Here is a 23,662-nt window from a genome sequence, read left to right on the forward strand (position 1 = left end):
GCGGTGTTGTACAAGGAGGTAAGAAGGGGAAGAAGGGGACCCACTGAAACCTCCAGAGTTTGGACTCTGACAGTGTTGCTCGTCAACTTTGTCATGAATTTGCTGGGTGGCTGACACCTCAAAATAAGAAGACAGGGAGAGACAGAGAAAGGGACCCCAGAGGGGCGGGGGGTGGGGGCAACAACAAAAAAGTTTCAAGAGAGAGGCAGAGAGAAATACTCAGAGGCTGGGCCCAGGGCCTGGGGTGTGCCCGGCAGCTGAGGGGCGGGGTTGGATATTCCTGAAGTCAGGGAGCAGTCTCCGGACAGGATGTGAGAGAGGAACTGGGGTCTCCAGTCACGGGAGCCAGCTAAGGCTGCAGGCGGGAAGGGAACTTCGTTGCCGTGAGCAGGGCTGGGGCCCAGGCCCAGGGGAGGACCGGCGGGGGTCGGGACTGCCGGGTCTGAGGGCGGAGCGGTCTGGGGCCCTGGACTCCCGGGTCCGAGAGAGGGAGAGAGGAGGGGCTGGAGCTGGGATTCCTAAGTCTGAGGGAGGAGGGGGCCTTAGGGCAGGGGCTCCCGGGTCTGAGGGAGGAGGGGTCGGGGCCCTGGACTCCCGGGTCCGAGGGAGGAAGGGCTGGGGGGCCGGGACTCCTAGTTCTGGGGAAGGAAGGGCTGGGACCCCTGGGTCTCAGGAGGGGGCTGGGGGTGAGGACTCCCGGGTCTGAGGGAGGAGGGGCTGGGGACCCTGGACTCCCGGGTCCGAGGGAGGAAGGACTGGGGGCCGGGACTCCTGGTTCTGGGGAAGGAAGGGCTGGGACGCGGACCCCTGGGTCTCAGAAAGGAAGGGGCTGGGGGTAAGGACGCCCGGGTCTGAGGAGGAGGGGCTGGGGTTGGACTCCCGGGTCTGAGGGAGGAGGGGGCTGGTGGCCTGGACTCCCGGGTCTGAGGGAGGAGGGGGGTGGGGGCCGGGATTCCCGAGTCTGAGAGAAGAGGGACTGGGGGCCCGGACTCTCGGGTCTGAGGGAGGAGGGGCTGGGGGCCCGGACTCTCGGGTCTGAGGGAGGAGGGGCTGGGGGCCCGGACTCTCGGGTCTGAGGGAGGAGGGGCTGGGGGCCGGGATTCCCGAGTCTGAGGGAGGAGGGGCTGGGGTTTGGACTCCAGGCTCTGGGGGAGGAGGAAGAGGCGGGCCGAGCTCTGAGACAGGACTCTCAGCCTATCCAGGCTCTGTAATTAATTAACCCAAACGGATCAAATTAAGGGGTGAAAGTTCACCGAGGAGGAGGGCGCGGTGGCCAGGCTCGGTCGCGGAGCCCCGGGGCCCACAGGCGCGGGCGCGCGTGGTGGCCGAGCCCCTCGGGAGCTGGGGGAGGAAGGGGCGGGGCGGGGGTCCGGAGCAGTCACGCGCCCCCTCCCGCCCCAGGTCTCCCGCTCAGGATGGGGGTCCCCCGGCCTCAGCCCTGGGGGCTCGGGTTCCTGCTCTTCCTGCTGCCGACACTGCGCGCAGGTGAGGGGCCGCGGCTGCCGGGTCGGAGGGAAGGGGGCGAAGGAAGAGCAGTCTGAGGTTTCCACCGGGCGGGACACGACCTCCCTCGCCACTTGTCACCGTATCACTTTTCTTCCTCCCTCGGTCGCTGTGTTTGAGAACCACCTGTTCGCTTCGCTCTGACGGTGCCCCCCCCCCCCCCCCCGGCCGGGACCGGGGCCCTCCCTCTGGGTCTGCTCCCCGCTCCGGTCTGTCCCCCTCCCCCAGTCTGTCCTCCTCTTTCTGAGGCTGTCTGTCCTCCACGTTCTGGATCTGTCCTCCACGCTGAGTTTGTCCCCCAGCAAGTCTGTCTCCCTCTCTCTGAATCTGTCTTCACCACCGCCCCCCTCTTCTGGGTCCGGCCCTCCCCGCCGCTGTCTCCCCGCTCTCTGGTCTGTCTCTCCTCTCTGGGGTTGAGTCTTTTTTCTTTCAGGGTATCCCTCCTGCTCCCAGTCTAGGTCCACCCCCCCCAACGCTCTCTTCACCTCTGTCTCTCTCCAGCAGAGAGCCATCTCTCCCTCCTGTACCACCTCACCGCTGTGTCCTCTCCTGCCCCCGGGACTCCTGCCTTCTGGGTATCAGGCTGGCTGGGACCCCAGCAATACCTGAGCTACAATAACCTGCGGGCCCAGGCCGAGCCGTGTGGGGCTTGGGTCTGGGAAAACCAGGTGTCCTGGTATTGGGAGAAGGAGACAACAGACCTGAGGAACAAGCAGGAACTCTTTCTTGAAGCTCTCAAAGCCTTGGGAGAAGGAGGTAAGACCAGGATCCCCGAGTCTGAGGGCGGAGGGGGCCCGGAGCCAGGACTCCTGGGTCTGTGGGAGGAGGGGCTGGGGGCCTGGACTCCTGGGTCTGAGAGAGGAAGGCACTGGGGCCCCGGACTCCCGGGTCTGAGGGAGGAGGGCGCTGGGGGCCAGGACTCCCCAGTCTGAGGGAGGAGGGGCTGGGGGCCAGGACTCCCCAGTCTGAGGGAGGAGGGGCTGGGGGTCTGGACTCCTGGGTCTGAGGGAGGAGGGGCTGGGGGCCTGGACTCCTGGGTCTGAGGGAGGAGGGGCTGGGGGCCTGGACTCCTGGGTCTGAGGGAGGAGGGGCTGGGGGCCTGGACTCCTGGGTCTGAGGGAGGAAGGGCTGGGGGCCTGGACTCCTGGGTCTGAGGGAGGAGGGCGCTGGTGGCTTAGACTCCTGGGTCTGAGGGAGGAGGAGCTGGGGCCCCTGCTTCTGGGTCCTACTTACCTGTATTTGGGCACCCCAGGTCCCTACACCCTGCAGGGCCTGCTGGGCTGTGAGTTGGGCCCTGACAATGCCTCGGTGCCCGTGGCCAAGTTTGCTCTGAATGGCGAGGATTTCATGGATTTTGACCCCAAGCTGGGCACCTGGAGTGGGGAATGGCCTGAGACTGAGACCATCAGTAAGAGGTGGATGCAGGAGGCGGGTGCGGTCAGCAAGGAGAGGACCTTCCTGCTCAACTCCTGCCCCCAGCGGCTGCTGGGGCATCTGGAGAGAGGCCGCGGAAACCTGGAGTGGAAGGGTGAGCACCCTCCGGGGGCGCCTCTGACCCCCATGGAGCTCTCCATCCCCACACCCTCACCTCGGGCCTCCCCCTCCTCCCCCAGCCGCTTCCCTGGCCTCCTAGCCTCCATTCGCCCCACTGCAGCTCCTCCCCTACATGGCACACTCCTTCCCTACTCCTGTCCCGCTCCGCTGGCCCTCGGAGACCTCTGGCCACAGCTCAGGCTCTTCGGCCAGGCCTCCTCCGTCCTCCTTGGCCTCACGTTTCTCCATCTGGTCCACCTCTGCCATTGCCCTTCGGGTCCCTCTGGTGTCACAGCCGGTGAGATTTTCCTGTGGCCCAGGAGCCTTTTCACTTGCTTCCTTTGGACTCGAACGATGTCTTGTGTGACCCCCATTAGGGCACAGACACACTCTGAGCTGTACTTCTGCGCATGTCTGGGGAATCCTCAAGGGCGGGAATTCGAGCTCTTTTGTCGTCAGTGTCCCCATATTGCAATCCCAGCTTCCATCCTGGCCCTCCATGCACACCGTCTCCTGAGCAGTCAGGGGAATGTCTTTTTTTTTTTTTTTTTTAAGTTTGTTTATTTATTGACAGAGAGAGAGAGGGAGAGAGAAAGAGAATGTGCAGGGGAGGGGCAGAGAGAGAGGGAGACAGAGAATCCCAAGCAGGCTCCGTGCAGTCAGTGCAGAGCCCAACTTGGGGCTCGATCTCACAAACCGTGAGATCTTGACCTGAGCTGAAATCAAGAGTCAGTTGCTTAACTGACGGAGCCATTATGTTTTAAAACATAAACGAGCTCCTAGCCCACCATTGCTTAAAAATGTCCATTAGCGTTTCTCTCGTCTTACGTGAAAATCCAACCTCTACTCTACGGCCTACAGTCTCTGCAGGTAGCTGGGTCCGGCTGCTTTCCACCATTGTAATTTCACAACACCCAACCGTGGCGGCCTTCTCTCCCCCTCCTCCAAGTGTCAGGTTCTTTTCCTCCCCAGGCCCTTTGCACCTGCTGTGCCCTCTGCTTGCACTTCTTTTCCTTGGGATCCTGCCATGACTGGGCCCTTCTCATGCTTTCGGTTTGATTTTGGACATCAGCTCCTTCAGCAGGGCCCTATCACCCTGGTTAAAGTGTGTCTCCCTACCACCCCCATTACTGTCCCCCCATGCCATTGTTTTGTCCATTCAATCACTATAGTGTCCAACACTTCACTATAGTGTTTTTTTTCTTTTTTATTGGGGTGTAGCTTACGTACCTCAAGTACATGGCTCGATTAAGCTTTATGGACGCCCATGTACCTGCGAACCAAGATCTAGAACATTCCCAGCACCTCAGAAGCACCCCAGCACTTCTTTGTGTCCTCTCCCATTCCATACCTCCCAAGGGTAACAACGGACCTGGTTTTTATCACCATAGCATTGCCTGATTTTGAACTGATTTGAACTGTGAGCATGTGCTCGTTTGTGTCTGGCTTTTTTCACTCAAGTGTGTGTGTCATGAGACTCCTCTCTGTTGCTGGGTGTCAGTAGCTGATGGCTTTTTCTTGCTGAGTAGTATTTCACTGTGCGGTTCATACCACAGTTCATCGATGAATGGTTTCTTTTCAGTTTGGGGCTGTTGAGGAATGAAGCTGTAATGAGCATTCTTGTACATGTCTTTCTGAAAGTTTTTAAGTTTATTTATTTATTTTGAGAGCGACAGAGACAGTGTAAGCAGGGGAGGGGCAAGAGTGAGGGAGAGAGAGAGCATCCCAAGCAGCCTCCGTATTGTGAATGTGGAGCCCAATGAGGGACTTGAACTCAAGAACCTCAAGATCATGACCTGAGCTGAAGTCAGATGCTTAACTGACTGAGCCACCCAGATGCGCCTTTAATTTTTTTTTAATTTTGATTTTTCTTTATTTTGAGAGAGAGAGAGAGGGGGGCAAAGGGAGAGAGAGAGAATCCCAAGCAGGTTCTACGCTCACTGCGGAGCCCAACGCTGGGCTCCATGCCACGACCCTGGGATCGTGACCTGAGCCACAATCAAGAGTCAGATGCTCAACCGATTGAACTACCCAGGCGTCCCTCTTTTATTATTATTATTATTATTATTATTATTATTTTAAATATATATATATTTTTTAATGTTTATTTATTTTTGAGACACAGAGAGACAGAGCATGAACAGGGGAGGGGCAGAGAGAGAGGGAGACACAGAAGCTGAAACAGGCTCCAGGCTCTGAGCGGTCAGCACAGAGCCTGACGCGGGGCTCGAACTCACGGACCGTGAGATCATGACCTGAGCCGAAATCGGCCGCTTAACCGACCGAGCCACCCAGGCGCCCCCAGGCGTCCCTCTTATATATGTATTTTGATACGAATGTGTAGTTAACATTTCTTTTGACTGAATACCCATGCACCGAATGGTTGCATCATAGTGTAGGCATCGGATTAGCTTAATAGGTAGTGCTAAACGCTTTCTCGAGGAGGTTGAACCAATTTTATAATCCCACCAGCTATGTATGAGAATTCCAGGAGCTTCACAGACTTGCCAGAATTTGCTATTGTCTGTCTTCAATTGTAACCATGCTGGCGGGTGTGTGGCAGAATCTTATTGTGGTGTGTTTTTCATGTTTCTCAGGGTAAATGAGAATCTTACACATGGTTTGGCAAAATCAGATAAATCAGATTTGGGGTGCTTCGGTTGGTGGAGCGTCCCAACTCTTCATTTCAGCTCAGGTTTTTGATCTCAGGGTCATGAGTTCAAGCCCTGTGTTGGGCTCCTCACTGGGTATGAAGCGTACTAAAAAATATATATCTATATCTGTATCTCTATATATCAGATAAATATCTATAAATCAGATAAATGAGGTGGTGACTAGTGATGTTGAGTATACTTTTGCACATTACTGGCCAGTCAGGTGTCTGCTCTTTGGGCGGGGCTGTTTGAGTGTTTTGCCCATTTTTAAGTTGGAATTTTTATCTTTTTTTCTTATTAGAGTTCTTAATATATTCTGGGTATGAGTCCTTTGGATTTGTCAGATGGTCTGTTGGAAATAGAGTGTCTTCTGGTGTCCGGCTGTCTTTTCATTCTCTCTCTTTTTTTTTTGTAATGTTTATTTATTATTTTTGACAGAGAGAGACAGAGCACTGAGCGGGGGAGGGGCAGAGAGAGAGGGAGACACAGAATCCGAAGCAGGCTCCGGGCTCCGAGCGGTCAGCACAGAGCCCGACGCGGGGCTCAAACTCACGAACCGTGAGATCATGACCTGAGCCGAAGTCAGACGCTCAACCAACTGAGCCACCCAGGCGCCCCAGTCTTTTCACTCTCTTGATGAAACCTTTTGATGAACAGAATTTCTTCATTTTTATGAAGATCAACTCATCCATCTTTTATCTATAGCTCTTGTGTGTGTTCTCTTTAGGAAATCTTTCTTTTCCCAAAGTTATGAAGGTATTCTTCTATGTCTTCTGGAGGCTTGGTTGATAAGTAGTTTTCATATATAGCTGTATGATACATCTTGAGTTGATTGCAGGTAATGGTGTGAGGCAAGGGATCAAGTTTCATTTGTCCCTCATGGATCTCCAGTTGACCCAGCATAATTTGTTGCAAGACCACCACCATCCTGTCCCCCCCCCCCCCCCGAACTGCAGTAGAGCCTTTTTCCTAAATTAGATGTGGATCTAGGGCGTCTGAGTGGCTCAGTCAGTCAAGTGTCCAGCTCTTGATTTAAGCTCAGGTCATGATCTCACAGTTGGTGGGACGGAGCCCATGTCCAGCTCTGCCCTGACAGCATGGAGCCTGCCTGGGATTCTCCCTCTTTCTCTCTCTCTCTCTCTCTCTCTCTGCCCGTCCCCTGCTTGCACACCTGCTCTCTCTCTCTCTCCAAATAAATAGATACTCTTAAAAAAATTAGATGTAGATCTGCTTCTTGGTTGTTTTGAAGAATCCACCAATGATGTCATGTGGACCTGGAAATTTATTTGTTGAAAAGTTTAAATTATGGATTAAAATTGTGAAATCATTATAGGACTACTTAATTTTTTTAATTTCTTCTTGTGTCAGTTTTGGAAGATTGTATTTCCTAGGAATTTGTCCAGTTCATTTATTTTATTAACAACTTAAAAAAATTTTTTTTTAAGTTTATTTATTTATTTGGAGAGAGAGCATGCAGGGGAGGGGCAGAGAGAAAGGGAGACACAAGCCAAAGCAGGCTCCAGGCTGCAAGCTGTCAGCACAGAGCCCCATGCGGGGCTCAAACTCAGGAACCGTGAGATCACGACCTGAGCCGAAGTCCGACACTCAACCAACTGAGTCACCCACGCGCCCCCCTCTCACTCTCTTTTAATGACGTTAGGATCTGCCTTCTTTTTGCTCATCACAACACTTTCACAGCCTATTTCCTGTTCGTTTATTTGTACACACATATTTGCCTCTCTCCCCTCCTTAGAACGTGAGCTCCGCGAAGACCAGGGCTTTTGTCTATCTCGTTCACTGCTGTGTCCGCAGTGCCTAGAAGAGCGTCTGGCACATGACTGATGTCCTGTTGTGTACGCGTCTAGGGTAGGGAGGCATGAGAGGTGGATACCTTCACTGTGGATAGCTTGGTTCCCCCCCCACCCCCAGGAAGATCCCTTTACCTACTATATTCTGCAGGCTCAGGGCAGGGCACCTGGTGGGACGTGCTGGGCATCCTGGAAGGAATGGAGGCCCGGGTATGTCCCTGTCCAGCCCCTCGCCAGCTCTGGCCCTAGGGGCTCCCGGGCTCAAGGCTTAGGTCCGTCTGCCTGTTCGTCTGCAGAGCCACCCTCCATGCGCCTGAAGGCCCGCCCCGGCAGCCCCGGCTTTTCTGTGCTCACCTGCAGCGCCTTCTCCTTCTACCCCCCGGAGCTCCAACTGCGGTTCCTCCGCAACGGGCTGGCAGCCGGCTCCGGCGAGGGTGACTTCGGCCCCAACGGCGACGGCTCCTTCCACGCCTGGTCTTCACTGACAGTCAAAAGCGGCGACGAGCACCACTACCGCTGCCTGGTGCAGCACGCGGGGCTGCCGCAGCCCCTCACTGTGGAGCTGGGTGAGCTGTCCTGCCGCGCGATGACGCTGCCTGCCGCCTCCTGGTGGCCTCTGCTCCCCCTGCTGTAGCGGTCCTTCCCGAGGGTGACCGGCTTCCACCACGCTGCCGCCCGGCGTCCTCGAGTCTGACTGCCTTGTGCCCCGCCGCTGCCAGTTCCTCCAAAGCCTGGCGGCCTTCTGTCCTGTCTCGCTTGCCCTCCCCGAGCCTGTCTGCCTTCCGGCCTCCTGCTGCTGCTGGGTGGAACTCATTAACCAGTGCGGACAGGCCTCCGGAAGCCGAACCACCCTCCCTCCTGCTGCTGCTGCTAGTCTGGTCATTTGCTGTCTGCTGCTGCCGGTCGTCACTGAGGCTGACCATTTATGGCTCAGCGACTGCCAGTCCTCTACGAACCTGACCTTCTACTGCCCTGTGCTTGTTTTGCCTCTCTGACACACGCCCTGCCGCTACAGGTCCCCTTGGCCAGGGTGCCAGAGACCCCTCTCGCTACGACCGGTTCTTGTAGGCAACACGGGGGCGTTCTGCACAGACCTAGGACATCAGCTGGCCGGCTTTCCCTCCGCCCACACCCCACACCCGTTCCCCCAGGACTTGATGCTGGGATCTCTGAGGTTGGGGAGGGGGCACTGAGACCGCCCAGTCCCCCTGGCCTGATGCAGATGGGCTGGAGGGCCCCTTCAGCATCTCACACCATTCTCTGGCTGCAGAATCACCAGCCAAATCCTCGATGCCAGTGGTTGGAATCGTCATTGGCCTCTTACTGCTCACGGCGGCGGCTGCAGGCGGAGCTCTGCTATGGAGGAGGATGAGAAACGGGCTGCCAGGTGTGGAGCAGGAAGAGGGAAGAGCTTCAGAGACAGGGACAGAAACCCCAGAAGAGAGGGTGACGCAGTCCTGGGCGGGGGCGGGGGGGGGGGACAGATGTAGACAGAAAGGAACAGAGACTCAGAGAGGTGGGGACTGGAGGGAGGAAACGGAGACTCAGAGCGGGACAGAAACCTGTGGAATAAGACAGAGGCTGGGAAAGACAGACAGAGGGACACATACACACACGTGGGGGAGGGGCAGTCAGGAGCCCAGAGGATTTCCGAGCTTCTGATGACCTCCCCTCTTCCTCTTTCCTCAGCCCCTTGGATCTCTCTCCGTGGGGACGATGTAGGGGCCCTCCTGCCCACTCCTGGCCTGCCCAAGGATGCTGACTCTTAGGATATAAATGCATTCTCAGCAGCTGCCTGACCCCCCCCCCCCCCCCCCAATCCTGGCTACTACCAGCTAATGTAGTCAGGCCCCTTTTATGCTGTGAGACCTCCTGGAATCCTGGTATTTCTGAGCCTCCAGAAAGAGTCCTGGGCCCGATGACCTTCTGGATTTCTCCTCCTGTGGTCTGCCTCAGTTTCCCCTCCTGATGATTATGACTCTTTTCCACCTCCACATATAAACGCGAGTTTGGGCCCAAATCATTGTGTTCTTATCATTTCAACTTTTTAGGCCGGGGGAAGTAAGACAATGAGTGGGGGGAATAAACAGTGTTGGCCCTGACCTTCCACACTCTCTCGATGCCAACATGTTGCCCCCGTGGAATATACCAATTTTATACCGAGTCATGTCTTTTTCATTCATAAGCTTCACAGATACTGAATGCCTACACTGTGCCAGGCATTTTGAGGAATTCTTGGCTGGAGTCTGACCCAACTCCTTTGGAGCGGAAGAGAAACATTGTTTCCTCTTTGAGAGAAATGGATGCCTTTGGCCCCTTGGTTCCCTTCTTTCTAAAACCATGCTGACAAAGGGAAAGATAAAAATACATCTCTTGGGGCGCCTGGCTGGCTCAGCTGGAAGAGCATGAGACTCGAACTCCGGGTGGTGAGTTTGGGCCCCACCTTGGGTGTTGAGATTACATACATACATACATACATACATACATACACAAAGAAACAAACATGGGGTGTCTGGGTGGCTCAGTCTATGGAGCATGTGACTCTTGATCTTCGTGGTGAGCTCGGGTCCCATACTGGGCATGGAGCCTACTTAAAACAAAACAAAACTTAAAAAAATACATCTCTCCCCCCCCCCCAAAGAAAAAGCAAACCTCCCAAGAGGCTCCCGAAATCGAAGAGCTGGGGGTGGTCGGGCAGGGAGCTGCGAGGCCTGCCGGGAGCTGTAGTCCTCCCGCCTCGTGTCTCTCCAGGGGCCGCCCACCTCGCCGGCCCCGGGAAGGGGCGGGCGGAACCTCGGGGGGCCCCCACTCTTCTCTGTGGACGTGGCGTGGGGCGTCCGCGGAGTTCACGGGCCCCGCCCCCTGGGGGGGTCTTCGTGAGCGCTCATTGGTCGGAGGGCGTGCCTCTGAGCTGCTGGAGGCGGGGCCTGGCTGGAGAGCCGCCAAATGGGGCATCTTTACGGAGAACGCCGAGCGGAACGTGTAGGGGGAAGCGAAGCTGGATTGTCTGGTAAAGGGAGGCGAGAGCGGGTGGCCTGCCCAGGGAGGGCGGTTCGGGTTCGCTCGGGTCGAGGAATTGAGTCCAGGCTGCAAAGGACGCCTGAGAGCCTGCATGATTTCTCTCTGGCCACGACCCCATCCCATACTTGGCGTGGGAAGTACGCCACGTCTCCCGCTTGAAACCCCCACTAACGGCTCTGGGACCAGTCTGGGACTCCCTCAGAAGAGTCAGTCCCTACCTCGGAGAACCCCGCCCCCCTTTTGCCCATCCCCGGCCCTTCTTGAGCCCTAAACTTTGCGGCTTGCTATCGTCTGTCTTGTCTTCGCTCTCTCCACGCACCGCACCCCCCCCCCCCCCCCCCGCCGGCCCGACCTCCTTCTGCCCTGTCTCTATCCTTTTTCCTGGGACCCCTGACTCCTAGCCTCCACCACTCCCTAGGGACTGATGATGTGGCGTCCATCACTTCTGCTGCTACTGCTGCTGCTCAGGCGTGGGGTCCAGGGCAAGCCATCCCCTGACGCAGGCCCTCACGGCCAGGGGAGGGTGCACCAGGCGGCCCCCCTGAGCGAGGCCCCTCATGATGACGCCCACGGAAACTTCCAGTACGACCATGAAGCTTTCCTGGGACGGGAAGTGGCCAAGGAATTCGACCAGCTCAGCCCAGAGGAAAGCCGAGCCCGTCTGGGGTAGGAGAGAGATGGAAGGGAGGATTCGGGGTTGTATTTTTAAACAGGGAGGTCAGGGGAGGCCTCAGTGAGAAGGTAATATTTGAGCCATGTGAGTATATGGGGGAATAGCATTCCAGGCAGAGGGAACTGTAAATGCAAAGGCCCTGAGGCAGGAGCAGGCTTGATATTTGAGCAACAGTGAGGCTACCCAAGAGGAGAAGGTGGGAGGTCACGGCAGAGAGAGAACAAAGAGCCCAGGGCCTTTCAGGCCACAGTGAAGATTTCAGCTTTTCTCTGGATGAGATGACAGCCAAGGGAGGGCTCTAGGCAGAGGAAGGACCTGAGCTGACTTAAGTTTCAACAGAATCCTTCTGGTTACCTTTGGGGGAACAGGCTGTAGGGGGCAAGAAGCAGGGAGCCAGTGAGGAATCAACTAGAGTAGTCTACATGGGAGACAAGAGATGATGGTGACGAGACCAGGGTGGAGACAGTGGCGGTGACTGGGTCTGCTGGCTGGGAGATTGTGCTTGGATGGGGTTGGGTGAAGGAGGGTTGGAGGAGGAAAGGCAGCGATAGGCTAACGCATTTGGAATAGCCCTTGCTACAGTACCTGGAACCCTTCTAAGTGCTTTACAAGGGTTTAACTTAGGCAATCCCCACAATCAGGCTAGTGTTTATCCCTCATTTTACAGGGGTAAACCAAGGCACAGAGAGTTTGTTCGTGTTTTGTTTTTTTTTTAAGTGACTTGCCCACGGTCACACAGACAGCAAGAGGGGGTGGCAGAATTTGCACCTAGACTGAACAACAGCCTGAACCTCAGTGAGGGAGGGTGTGTGTCCTGGGGACTCCAGCTCCAGACCGATCAGAGCAGAGACAGCCCAGAGCGGGAGGGGGCGGCGACCTGGGCATCGCCATCTGGGAGTCAACCCTAGGGGCTGGGTTGCGGGGCTAAAGGACAGCGACCCAGGGGAGCGCTCCCTGTGGGCCCTGTGAGCGGTTGGGCAAGGACCCAAACCGGTGGCGGGGGCCTGGGATTCGACTGGAGCGGGCCGAGAGAAGGTGTGTGAGGAAGGGCCTCCAGGGGCTTCATATGAGACCGCAAGGTGCACGTGGTCCGGCCGGAGCACGGGAAGGGAGTGATGGAGGCCAAGCCGGCGGGGTTGCGGGCGAGTGTCTTAGGCCAATGCCTGATACAGTCAGGGAAAGGTAGGGAAGAGGTGCGGGACGCAGCCCAGGGCGGCGCTGTGGGGAGAGGCACCTGCAATGGGCCGGTGCAGCCAGGCGGGCGGGGCAGGGGGCGGCTTGGAAGGGATGGCCTGAAGACCCGCAGGGCCTAAAACGGTGAGATGTCAGGGGTGAGTGTGGCCGTGGCCATCAGAGTTCAGAGAGAGGCTTGGGACAGGGGCCATGCGGGCGAGGGGCGCGGTGTGGCGCCTCGCTCCCTCACCCCACCCCGACTCGGACAAACAGATGGAGCAAGTGAGGGTCTAGGGGCAGAGTTGGAGTGGAGGGTGTGACCCTGGATTGTCGTAGGTCCTTCCGCCAGCCCGGGCTTGTGGAGGACCGCGGCGCCTTGGAAAGGGCATGAGAGCCTCTGGGAGCCGAGCCTGGATTGAGGGGGCGCAGCCCCGCGCTGGGCGCGGCCCTGGGGTTGACACGTGCCTCCCCTCGCTGAGCTGGCGGCTCTGGGACCGCGCTATCACCGCTCTCTGAGGGTGTGTCTCGAGTGGGGGCGTGGCTCTGCTCCGGGGGCGGGGCCTGGGTGGAGGCGGGACTCCTGGGGGGGCGGAGTCCGGGACTGACGTGTGCCCCGCCCGGACTCGCAGGCGCATAGTGGACCGCATGGACCGCGCAGGGGATGGGGACGGCTGGGTGTCGCTGGCCGAGCTCCGCGCTTGGATCGCGCACACGCAGCAGCGGCACATACGGGACTCGGTGAGCGCGGCCTGGAACACGTACGACACGGACCGCGACGGGCGTGTGGGTTGGGAGGAACTGCGCAACGCCACCTATGGCCACTACGAGCCCGGTACGCGGCGAGACCCCGACTCCCGCTCCCCACACACATCGTGACCCTGACTTTTTTTGATAGTCTCATCCTGAGAACCTTTAGCTTATTAAACAGAATCCCTAAGCTTTGACCTCTAACCCTTGAGCAGGGTCTACCCACTTCTAGTACCCCATCACCCTGATCTCTGATCTCTGTCTCTGATCTCTGGCTTTTCGCTCCGGCATCCGCGACGGCCATAACCCCGCGACTGGGGGATCCTTGACCAGGGACATCTACCTGTCATACTCTGTCATCCTGACCATTGATCTCCGACCTCTCATCCTGAGAACCCCAAATCCATTCACCCTGTCCCCTGGCTGTTTGGGGACATGGTAAATGTTCCTGTCTGTCGCCATGCCCCAGCCCTGTGACCCCCACAGCTAATGTTCTCTCCCTCCTGGACCCTCACCCCACACTCCTCCTCCAGCCTGTCCCTCATGCAAATCCCAGGGGGGCTTTCCACACCCAGAGCTGACCCTGACCTTCCCCTGCTCACAGCCTTTCATGGCTTCCCAGAGCCTCCAAAGGAGATTCCCAGCAACTCAGTCCAGCCTGGCTCAACGCTCTGGCTTTCTTTTTCTGCATTTTCTGGCCAGCCATGTGGATCTCCCTCAGTTTCCCTGAACTCATCACGCTCTTCAAATCTCCACATTCCTCTCATACTGTTCCCTTTGTTGAAAATGCCCTTCCTCTCCTCTCTGTCCTTAGCCCGAGTCAGTATAACCTACTGCACCAGAGGGTGACCTTGGGGCCCCAAGGGCCAGTGTCCACTCAGAGTTCATCATTCCTGGCCCTATGACTTTGGGCCACTTATTTCCTCTCTGTGGGAATCTATTTTCTCCTTCATAAAGTGAGAATAAATTAAAGAATTCCTTTTACTTGTGTGTGTGTGTGTGTGTGTAGGTGGGTGTGAGAATTAAATGCAATTTTGTAGGTAAAGAGCATATAATAAGCTCTCACTGCAAGGTAGATACTATATACAAATAACGATTCTCTATTAATTATTATGGGTTCTGTGAGGTCTTCCTGCCCTGACTCCACTGAGTTGGATCCCTTTGGCTTTTCCCTCAACCAGCCTCGTATTCCCTCCATTAAAGCACACCTGACCGAGATATCCCCCTTCCCCAGGTGAAGAGTTTCATGATGTAGAGGACGCCGAAACCTACAAGAAGATGATGGCTCGTGATGAGCGGCGTTTCCGGGTGGCGGACCAGGATGGGGACTCAATGGCCACTCGTGAGGAGCTGACTGCCTTCCTGCACCCCGAGGAATTCCCTCACATGCGGGACATCGTGATTGCTGTGAGTGAGGGCCCGAGGAGCCCGCTCCCCACTTCCCATCTTCTCCTCTTCCCCACCCCAGACCCAGGCTTTTGACGTCAGGGCCAACCTAACAGTGCCCGGGAACCCAGGCTACAAACAGATCAATGGAGGGCACTTTCTCCCTTGCCCGACTCCTGACCTCCCTGTGTCCAATCTCTCCTGGCTCTGCCTTCCCCTTCCTGTGGTCACATTTGGGGTCTGGGCCCCCAGCCTACCATCAGAAGAATCCCTCAGGAGCGCCTGGGTGGCTTTGTTAAGCGTCTGACTCTCAGTTTCTGCTCAGGTCATGATCTCACGGTTTCATGAGGTCGAGCCCCATATCGAGCTCTGCACAGGCAGTGCAGAGCCTGCTTGGGATTCTCTCTCTCTCTCTCTCTCTCCCTCTCTCTCTCTCTCCTTCTCTCTCTCTCTGCTACTTCCCCACTCACACCGTCTTTGTCTCTCTCAAAATAAATAAATGAAACTTTTTTTTTTTTTTTTTTTTTTAAGAAAACACATCCCCCAGACAGACTGGGGCACCTGGGTGGCTCAGTCAGTTAAGTGTTCAACTTCGGCTCAGGTCATGATCTCACGGTTCATGAGTTCGAGCCTTGCGTTGGGCTCTGTGCTGACAGGAGCCTGGAGCCTGCTTTGGCTTCTGTGTCTCTTTGCCCTCTCTTTGCCCCTCCCCCACTGTACTGTGTGTGTGTGTGTGTGTGTGTGTGTGTGTGTGTGTCGCGCGTCTCAAAAAGAAATAAACATTAAAAAAAAGGAAAGAAAACATATTCCCCAGAAATGCCTCTGGAAGCCCCAGTTGTGACCAAACTCCAGGAAAACCCCAACCTGACCACACCCCCATACATGGACTTTCTATTTGTAATTTTTCACCAATCCCCTCTCCATTTTATAGTGGAAGGATATCTTTCTTTAGACTTTAATAGACTTTAATTTTTTTGTTGTTGATGTTTATTTATTTTTGAGAGAGAGCCAGAGCGCGAGCAGGGGAGAGGCAGAGAGAGAGGGAGACCCAGAATTGGAAGCAGGCTCCAGGCTCCGAGCCATCAGCACAGAGTCCAACGTGGGGTTCGAACCCACGAGCCGGGAGATCATGACTTGAGCCGAAGTCGGACGCTCAACCGACTGAGCCACCCAGGCGCCCCTTATTTGTTTGTTTGTTTGTTTATTTAAAATGTTTATTTTTGAGAGGAGACAGAACGTGAGCAGGGGAGGGGCAGAGAAAGAGGAAGACACGGAATCAAAAGCAGGCTCCAGGTTCTGAGCTGTCATCACAGAGCCCAATGTGGGGCTCGAACCCACGTGAGATCGTGACCTGAGCTGAAGTCAGAGCTTAACCAACTAAGCCACCCAGGCACCCCTTTATGTATTTATTTTTAGTGTTTGTTTATTTTTGAGAGAGAGAATCATGTGCACGTGAGCTGGGGAGGGGCAGAGAAAATGGAGGACAGAGAATCTGAAGCAGGCTCCGTGCCGACAGCACAGAGCCCGAGGCAGGGCTCGAACTCACGAACTATGAGACCATGATCCGAGCTGAAGTCGGATGCTTAACAGACTGAGCCACCCAGGCACCCCTCACAAATTAGTTTTCAAGTATAATTATGTGTATTTCTAAAATAGCTAACTTACTGATGTGTTTAAATGCCCAAAAGATGCAAAAAAAAAAGTGAGTCATCCTCGACCCGACTCCCCATCCCGTCCCCACGGCTAACCCCTGTCTTGTGTTTCCATTTTCAGAGCTGTTTTGAGGGTCTGTGGCAAGCCTGTTAGGACCGAGGGTTCTGAGGCCAGAAGGCCTGGGTTCAAATCCCAGCCCTGCAGCTTTCTGGCTGTGTGATCTTGGGCAAGTTATTTAACCTCTCTAGACCTTTCCTCATCTATAAAATGGTGGTACTGATAATATCCATACATGAAGGCTGGTTATGGGGACTGGATGAGTTAGTACATGCCAAACTGCAAAATTGACCCGTGGTAGATGCTCATTACGTCCCTTTACACACACACGTCAGTATAGCTACGGGATAAACCTTCTGGAGGGAATCACTGGACCCACTGGGATGTGTGCTTGCAGTGGCTTTAGATATTTCTAGGGCACTTTATTGGCTTGATGTCCAGCCCACTCTGGAGATGACAAAGGTCCAGAGAGGAGAGGGGCACCTGGGTGGCTCAGTCGGTTAAGCGTCTGATTCCTGGTTTCAGCTCAGGTTCGATCTCCCAGTTCGTGAGATCAAGTCCCGCGTCAGGCTCTGCACTGATGACACAGAGCCTGTTTGGGATTCTGTCTCTCTGCCCCTCTCCCACTCATGATCTTTCTCTCTCTCTCTCTCTCTCTCTCTCAAAAAAAAAGAAAAAAAAAAAGGATCCAGAGAGGAGAGATGTTAACCCAGCCTTCTGGAACTCACTAGTAGATAATGTTGTAACACCTCTTTACTCTCCTAAGTTGAGATTATTTTTTTAACGTGTATTTATTTATTAAGGCAGAGAGCAGAGGGGAGGGTGGGGAGAGAGAGAGAATCCCAAGCAGGCTCTGCGCTGTCAGTGCAGAACCCAGTGCGGGGCTCGATCTCATAAACCGTGAGATCATGACCTGAGTGGAAACCAAGAGTCAGACGCTTAACTGACTGAGGCACCCAGGCAGCCCCTGAGTTGAGATTACTTAACAGACCCTGATCGCCATGTCCTGTGTGCCAGGGGCACCGTCGTAACACCTTTACCTAAGCATTACGTTGATTGGATTGTCATGGCAACCCTGTGGGGGTGGGCAGTCACCTTCATTTTACAGACAAGGACAGGCAGGCACAGAGAGGTGAGACTTGCCTGAGATCACCCAGACCAGTTGAATCCATGGCCCCCACCAGGGGGCAGCAAACTATGTAACCTGAGGCTGAATCCAGCCCACAGCTTGTTTTTGTAAATAAAGTTTTATTGTAACACGGCTAGGCCCATACACTTCGTGTGCTACAGCTCCAGAGTTGAGTCGGAAATAGTTCCTATCTGGCCCTTTATGGAAAAAGTTTGCCAAGCCTCTGTCTAAATTCCACTCTTAATCTTTCACGTTCACGGATGTCAGGTGTAACCTCCCCACACGTAGGATTTCAAAACATTGCTATTAGCCCCAACTGTACTATATCAAAGGAACACAGAGAAAAGTCACTTATAAGATACAACAGGAGGGGCACCTGGGTGGCCCAGTTGGTTGGGCCTCCGACTTTGGCTCAGGTCGTGCTCTCACCAGTCCCGAGTTCGAGCCCCGCATTCGGGCTCTGTGCTGAGAGCTCAGAGTCTGGAGCCTGTTTTGGATTCGGTGTCTCCCTCTCTCTCTGCACCCCCCCCCCCCACTCATACTCCATCCCCCTCTCTCTCAAAATTAAATAAACATTAAAAAAAAGAAATAACAGGAATTTCAATATACGTATTGTAGAGTTACTAGATTTAACAAAGGGCATTCAATTATACTTGAACTTATGACAAATAACGTAAACAACAAATATGTTTTTTAGCGTAAGTATGTCCTACACAATATCTGGGACATACTTATGTTGAAAAATTATCTGACATTCAAAATTTTTTCAGTGTTTATTTATTTTATTTAAAAAAAATTTTTTTTAAAGTTTATTTATTTTTGAGACAGAGACAGAGCATGAACGGGGGAGGGGCAGAGAGAGAGGGAGACACAGAATCGGAAGTAGGCTCCAGGCTCTGAGCCATCAGCCCAGAGCCCGATGCGGGGCTTGAACTCACGGACCGTGAGATCGTGACCTGAGCTGAAGGCGGAGGCTCAACCGACTGAGCCACCCAGGCACCCCAGTGTTTATTTATTTTTGAGAGAGAGAGAGAGAGACAGAGCGCAAGCAGGGAAGGGGCAGAGAGAGAGGGAGACACAGAATCAGAAGCAGGCTCCAGGCTCTGAGCTGTCAGCACAGAGCCCGACGTGAGCCTCGAACCCGTGGGCCACGAGATCATGAACTGAGCCGAAGTCAGCCGCTCAACCGACTGAGCCACCCAGGTGCCCCTATCTGAAATTCAAATGTAACTGTGTCCTATAGCATAAGTATATTCCAAACACTGTGTGGGGAGATACTTATGCTAAAGAATTATTGCTTGTTCATCTGAAAGTTGAATGTAAGTGAGCCTCCCATATTTTTTCTGGCCACCCTAAGATGTTGGAGCTGTCTTTGCTACAAAACATAGTGGGGTGTCGGATGCGGCACTGTCCTATAGTGAGTGAGTTTGAACGTAAAAGTGGGGAACAGAAGCTGTTTGCTCAAGAAGTGGAGAAAGGGGCGCAGGGGTGGCTCAGTGGGTTAAGCATCCGACTCATTTCCGCTTAGGTCATGATCTCACAGTTCCCGGGTTCGAGCCCTACGTCGGGCTCTGTGCCGATGGCGCGGAACCTGCTTGGGATTCTCTTTCTTTCTGTCTCTCTGCCCTTCCTCTGCTTGTGCTCTCTCTCTCTCTCTCAAAAATAACTGTAAAACCTAAAAAAGAAAAAAAACCCAAAGTGGAGAAAAACACCACGAGCTGAGGTATTGTGCGTTACAATGGTCCACCAAGTTATGTCCTGCTTATACGTAAAAGGGAGCTAGGGTCTAGGCTCTGCTAAATGGGAAGAGGCTTCTGCCCTTGGAGAGTGTCTGCTTCGGGGGTGAGAAGAGTGTTACCGATGCAGGACACATCTCCTTGTGTGTTCTGTATGTTATAAGACATCCGGGTTCCCTGGCCACCCCCCCCCACCCCAGGTAGGGCCTGCATCACTGGGCACCCCAGAAAGCCACCCAAGCCCCAGCCGGGTAGACCGTGCCGAGACTGCTCTGATGCCTGGCCGCACAGCCGAGCCAGAATTCCTGGAGAGAACCTCACATCCCTCCCCCAGAGCCTGACCCAATGCCTCTCTCCCCAGGAAACCTTGGAAGATCTGGACAAGAACAAAGATGGCTACGTCCAAGTGGAGGAGTACATTGGTGAGTTGAACCTGATCCGCTCCCTGAGGACGCTTGTCTTTTCCCGAACAGCCCAGTGTATACCACCCATGGGAGAGCCATGGCCCTCTGAAGTGGGGGCAGGGGCACTGCTTGAGTTCATGTAGCCACCAGACATTTATTAGGCACCTACTGTGTGCTGGGCCCCTCATGTATTTATCGATCACCCACCGTGTGTCAGGCCTAGCAAACATTTATTGAGTACACATATTTGCTGGGCCTAGCCAATTTTTATCAAGCACCTACTATGTGCCAGACCAGAAGAGCATTTATCAAGCACCTACTGTGTGCCAGGACCAGGAAACATGGATTGAACACCTACTGCATGGTAGCAGTTGAGGATACAGCAGAGAATATCCCACACCGGGTTCCTTCCTGGGAGGGTCTGGAGTCTGCAAAATCCGGCCTCAGGGGCTGCATTGGTTGGGGTGGGAAGTCAGGGAGCTTGTCTTGAACTTGTATTTGCACAGCAAAGGCTGTGTCTCCTGTTATTCAGAATTTGGGGGGTGGTCTTGTGACACCCCCAAATTTGCCCTCGGCCCCGCCTCTACCTCTGTCTTGAGGGGCAAAGAATTTAGTTGAGGGGAAAGCTGTTAAACATGGATATTTTTTCAAGTTTGAAAATATTTTTCTTTTTCTTTAAGAAAAATTTTTTTGTGTTTATTATTTTTTTATAAAGTGTTTTTTTAATGTTTATTTATTTTTGAGAGAGAGACAGAGCATGAATGGGGGAGGGGCAGAGAGAGAGGAAGACCACAGAGTCCGAAGCAGGCTCCAGGCTCTGCACTGTCAGTACAGAGCCCGATGCGGGGCTCGAACTCACGAACTGTGAGATCATGACCTGAGCTGAAGTCAGACGCTTAACCGACTGAGCCACCCAGGTGCCCCTTAATGTTTATTTTTGAGAGAGAGAGAGACAGAGCATGAGTGGGGGAGGGGCAGTGGTTGAGGGACGCGTACAGACACTCCCAAGCAGGTTCCTGGCCGCAACGTAAGTGCGGAGCCCGACTCAGGGCTCGTTCTCATGACCATGAGATCACTACCTGAGCCGAAACCAAGAGTCGTATGGTGAACCGACTGAGCCACCCAGGTGCCCCAATACATTTTTTTTTTTAAAGTTTATTTATTCATAATCACTACACCCAACATGAGGCTCGAACTCACGACCCCAAGAAGAGTCACATGCTCTACCGACTGGGCCAGCCAGGCCTCTCAAGACCTTTTTATTTATTTCTGAGAGAGAGAGAGAGAAAGAGAGACAGAGCGCAAGTGGGGGAGGGGCAGAAGTATCTGAAGCAGGTTCCAGACTCCGAGCCGTCAGCGCAGAGCCTGGTGCAGGGCTTGAACTCATGACCCGCGGGTTCATGACCTGAACCGGAGTCAGACACTTAACCAGCTGAACCATCCAGGCGCCCCAAGACCTTTTTATTTAAGCATAATTCATTTTTTTCTTTTCTTTTCTTTCTTTTTTTTTTTTTTTTACATCTATGAGGGTAGAAGTCTTCCCCCCTCCCCATCCACAAGAACTGCAGCATTGTCACTGACTAAGAACGAAAGCTGGCACCCTGTCACATGCTAGCCTCTGTTCTAAGTGGTTAGCACCTCATCAGTTCAGTTAATGCCCCCCTCAACCCCTACGAGGCTGTGATTCCCCCATATTACGGATGAGGAAGCTGAGGCCCGGAGGGATAGATACTTGACTGAGGGGGAAACAGGATGTCAGTTCAGGCGGCCGAGCCCAGGGTCCCACCCGGACCCCCCTAGGCTGCTTCTCTTCCCTGTGGGGTTCCAGACTCCCCAGGGTCCCGTAACTTCACAAATTTGAATGGTATGGGGAAGAACGGGAAGGAGGAGTACTGAGGGGGTGTCACGGGCCCTGAGCCAGGCTGGGAGGGGGGGCAGGTGGCGAGTCAGGGAGGGTGGGAGAGGTGGGGTGCGCCGTGCTCCAGGGTGCGGGCTTCACAGCCGGCCTGCCTCCTTCCCACCTGCCCGCCCCCCCACCCCCAGCTGTGTGACCGCCCATGAGTTCCTCGTCCTCGGTGTCCTTGCCTCTAAAGGCGGTCATGGAACACCCAGCAGGTACAGTCACCTGTAGGCAGCCCAAACTCCCCTCAGCGCATGAACGCCCGAACGAAAGGTCTATCCAGGCAATGGAATGTTATTGGGGCATACAAAGGGATAAAGGATTAATACAATGCTACAAAGTGTATGAATCTTGGAAACAGTGCGCTGAGTCGCGGTGGGGTACAGGAAACCAAAGTGACGTGCGGCGGCTACACTTTAATAAGAAAACGGGGGCACCTGGGAGGGGGTTCAGTCTGTTTGAGGCTCTTGATTTCCACTTGGGTCATGATCTCCCAGTTCGCGAGTTTGGCCACAATATCGTATGACTGCATTTATATGAAATGTTCAGGATAGGAAAATTCATGCAGACAGGGATTAGATTACTGGTCGCCAGGGACTGAAGGGGGGCAGGGGGTAGGATAGGGAGTAACTTTTTTTTTTTTTAATATTTATTTATTTTGAGAGAGAGAGAGAGAGAGCACGAGCAGAGGAGGGGCAGAGAGCGAGAGGGAGAGGAGAATCCCAAGCAGGCTCCACACTGTTTTTTTTTAATAATTAAAAAAATTTTTTTAGATATATTTTTTGGGAGAGAGAGAGTAAACAGAGAAGGGACAGAGAGGAGACAGAGAATCCCAAGTCAGCTCTGTGCGAAGCTCAGTGCGGGGCTCGAACCTGCAAACCTTGAGATCATGACCTGAGCCAAAATCAAGAGTCGCCGCTCAACCTACGGAGCCACCCCGGTGCCCCTTGAGGGAGGTTCTGAAAGCGGGGTGAGCTGTTCTAAGGATGGCACACAGCATTTCACGTGTGTATCCCTCAGACTGATTGCCAGTTGAGGAAAGGATCGATCAGTGAAGTCACTTTCCCTGTAGCAGGACTGTCACCTGTAAATGGGGTGTTGCCGTTAGTCCCATTCAAACAGAGGAGGAGACCGAGGCCAGGGAAAGCGAAGGGGGCTGCCCGGGGCCCCTTGGTCAGGAGCGGTCGGGGACGGGACGGAGCCCCTGGTGGTCGCGGCCCCGAACCGCCTGACGTCGCCCCTGTCCCCTGACCCAGCGGATCTGTACTCGGCCGAGCCCGGGGAGGAGGAGCCGGCCTGGGTGCGGACCGAGCGCGAGCAGTTCCGGGACTTCCGCGACCTGAACAAGGACGGGCGGCTGGACGGCAGTGAGGTCGGCCACTGGGTGCTGCCCCCCGCCCAGGACCAGCCACTGGTGGAGGCCAACCACTTGCTGCACGAGAGCGACACCGACAAGGTGTGCAGGGGTGGGCGGGGGGGGGGGGGGTGTGCTCTGCAGAACTGACCAGACCCACCTTGGGGCTGCCGGGGTCCCTGTTGGGCCCCAACAGACAGACTGAGAGGGGTGTGGGAAGGGAGGAGCGGAGAGCCAGAGAGAGGGGGACGGAGACCTGGGGGGGGGCCACAGAGGTCCAGAGAGGAGTCTCACAGGCAGGGCCCCTTGTCATCCCTGCTGACCTCTGACCCTCCCTCCAGGATGGGCGGTTGAGCAAGGCCGAGATCCTGAGTAACTGGAACATGTTCGTGGGCAGCCAGGCCACCAACTACGGCGAAGACCTCACGCGACACCACGATGAGCTCTGAGCCCCAGTGTGCCCGCTACAGCCTTGTGGCCCCGTGGGATGACCGGAGGAGGGGCCCCGGTGGCCAGGCCCCCCTCCCCATCTGGACCTGCGGGATGTGGCCACACCCACCCCGTGTCCCTGTCCCCCTGAGCTCTCAGGGACCCACCAGGTCAAACTTCTCCAGGACGCTGCAGCCCCTCCCTGCCCCCTCCCCGCCCCCTCCCCTCCCCCGGGGTCTCACAGACCCAAAGGGTGAGTGACCATCCGTTTCTCACTGGCAGAACCCCCCCCAGCCCAGACCAGGGCCCCCCCGTGTCAAGCTCAGCCTTCAAGAGCCGCCACTGACCATTCCAGCTCCGAATCTGGGCCTCACACCACACAACAGAGAAACACTTCCCGCCCAGCACCCCACCAGCCCCCCCAAGGACTCGTCCGCCGGCCGGCACGGCCCCCACAGTGCCTCCTCTCTGCCAGGGAGGCAATAAATTCCAGTGCTGGGGC

The 23,662-nt window shown here is 55.1% G+C and overlaps 2 protein-coding genes across 5 annotated transcripts; both read left to right on the forward strand.

Annotated features, from left to right (window-relative positions):
* Positions 1–234: 234 nt before the first annotated feature.
* On the forward strand, positions 235–9,518 carry FCGRT (Fc gamma receptor and transporter). 3 transcript variants are annotated; one of them, XM_027038112.2, is made up of 7 exons: positions 235–383; positions 1,402–1,485; positions 2,005–2,259; positions 2,756–3,031; positions 7,795–8,064; positions 8,769–8,885; positions 9,188–9,518. In XM_027038112.2, exons 2-7 carry the CDS (start codon positions 1,416–1,418, stop codon positions 9,265–9,267), a joined length of 1,068 nt encoding a protein of 355 aa, XP_026893913.1. In that variant the 5' UTR covers positions 235–383; positions 1,402–1,415; the 3' UTR covers positions 9,268–9,518. The 3 variants fall into 3 exon arrangements, with proteins under 3 accessions (XP_026893913.1, XP_026893915.1, XP_026893916.1); XM_027038114.2 differs by having other exon boundaries at positions 2,008–2,259; XM_027038115.2 differs by lacking the exon at positions 235–383 and having other exon boundaries at positions 1,143–1,485; positions 2,008–2,259.
* A 145-nt stretch (positions 9,519–9,663) lies between these two features.
* On the forward strand, positions 9,664–23,662 carry RCN3 (reticulocalbin 3). 2 transcript variants are annotated; one of them, XM_053210133.1, is made up of 7 exons: positions 9,664–9,924; positions 10,938–11,185; positions 12,995–13,197; positions 14,347–14,519; positions 19,435–19,495; positions 22,634–22,833; positions 23,073–23,662. In XM_053210133.1, the coding sequence occupies exons 1-7, from the start codon at positions 9,904–9,906 to the stop codon at positions 23,178–23,180; spliced, it is 1,014 nt and encodes a 337-aa protein (XP_053066108.1). In that variant the 5' UTR covers positions 9,664–9,903; the 3' UTR covers positions 23,181–23,662. The 2 variants fall into 2 exon arrangements, with proteins under 2 accessions (XP_053066108.1, XP_026893917.1); XM_027038116.2 differs by lacking the exon at positions 9,664–9,924 and adding an exon at positions 10,356–10,508.

Source organism: Acinonyx jubatus, chromosome E2 (assembly GCF_027475565.1).
Source record: "Acinonyx jubatus isolate Ajub_Pintada_27869175 chromosome E2, VMU_Ajub_asm_v1.0, whole genome shotgun sequence".
NCBI classification, from domain to species: domain Eukaryota; kingdom Metazoa; phylum Chordata; class Mammalia; order Carnivora; family Felidae; genus Acinonyx; species Acinonyx jubatus.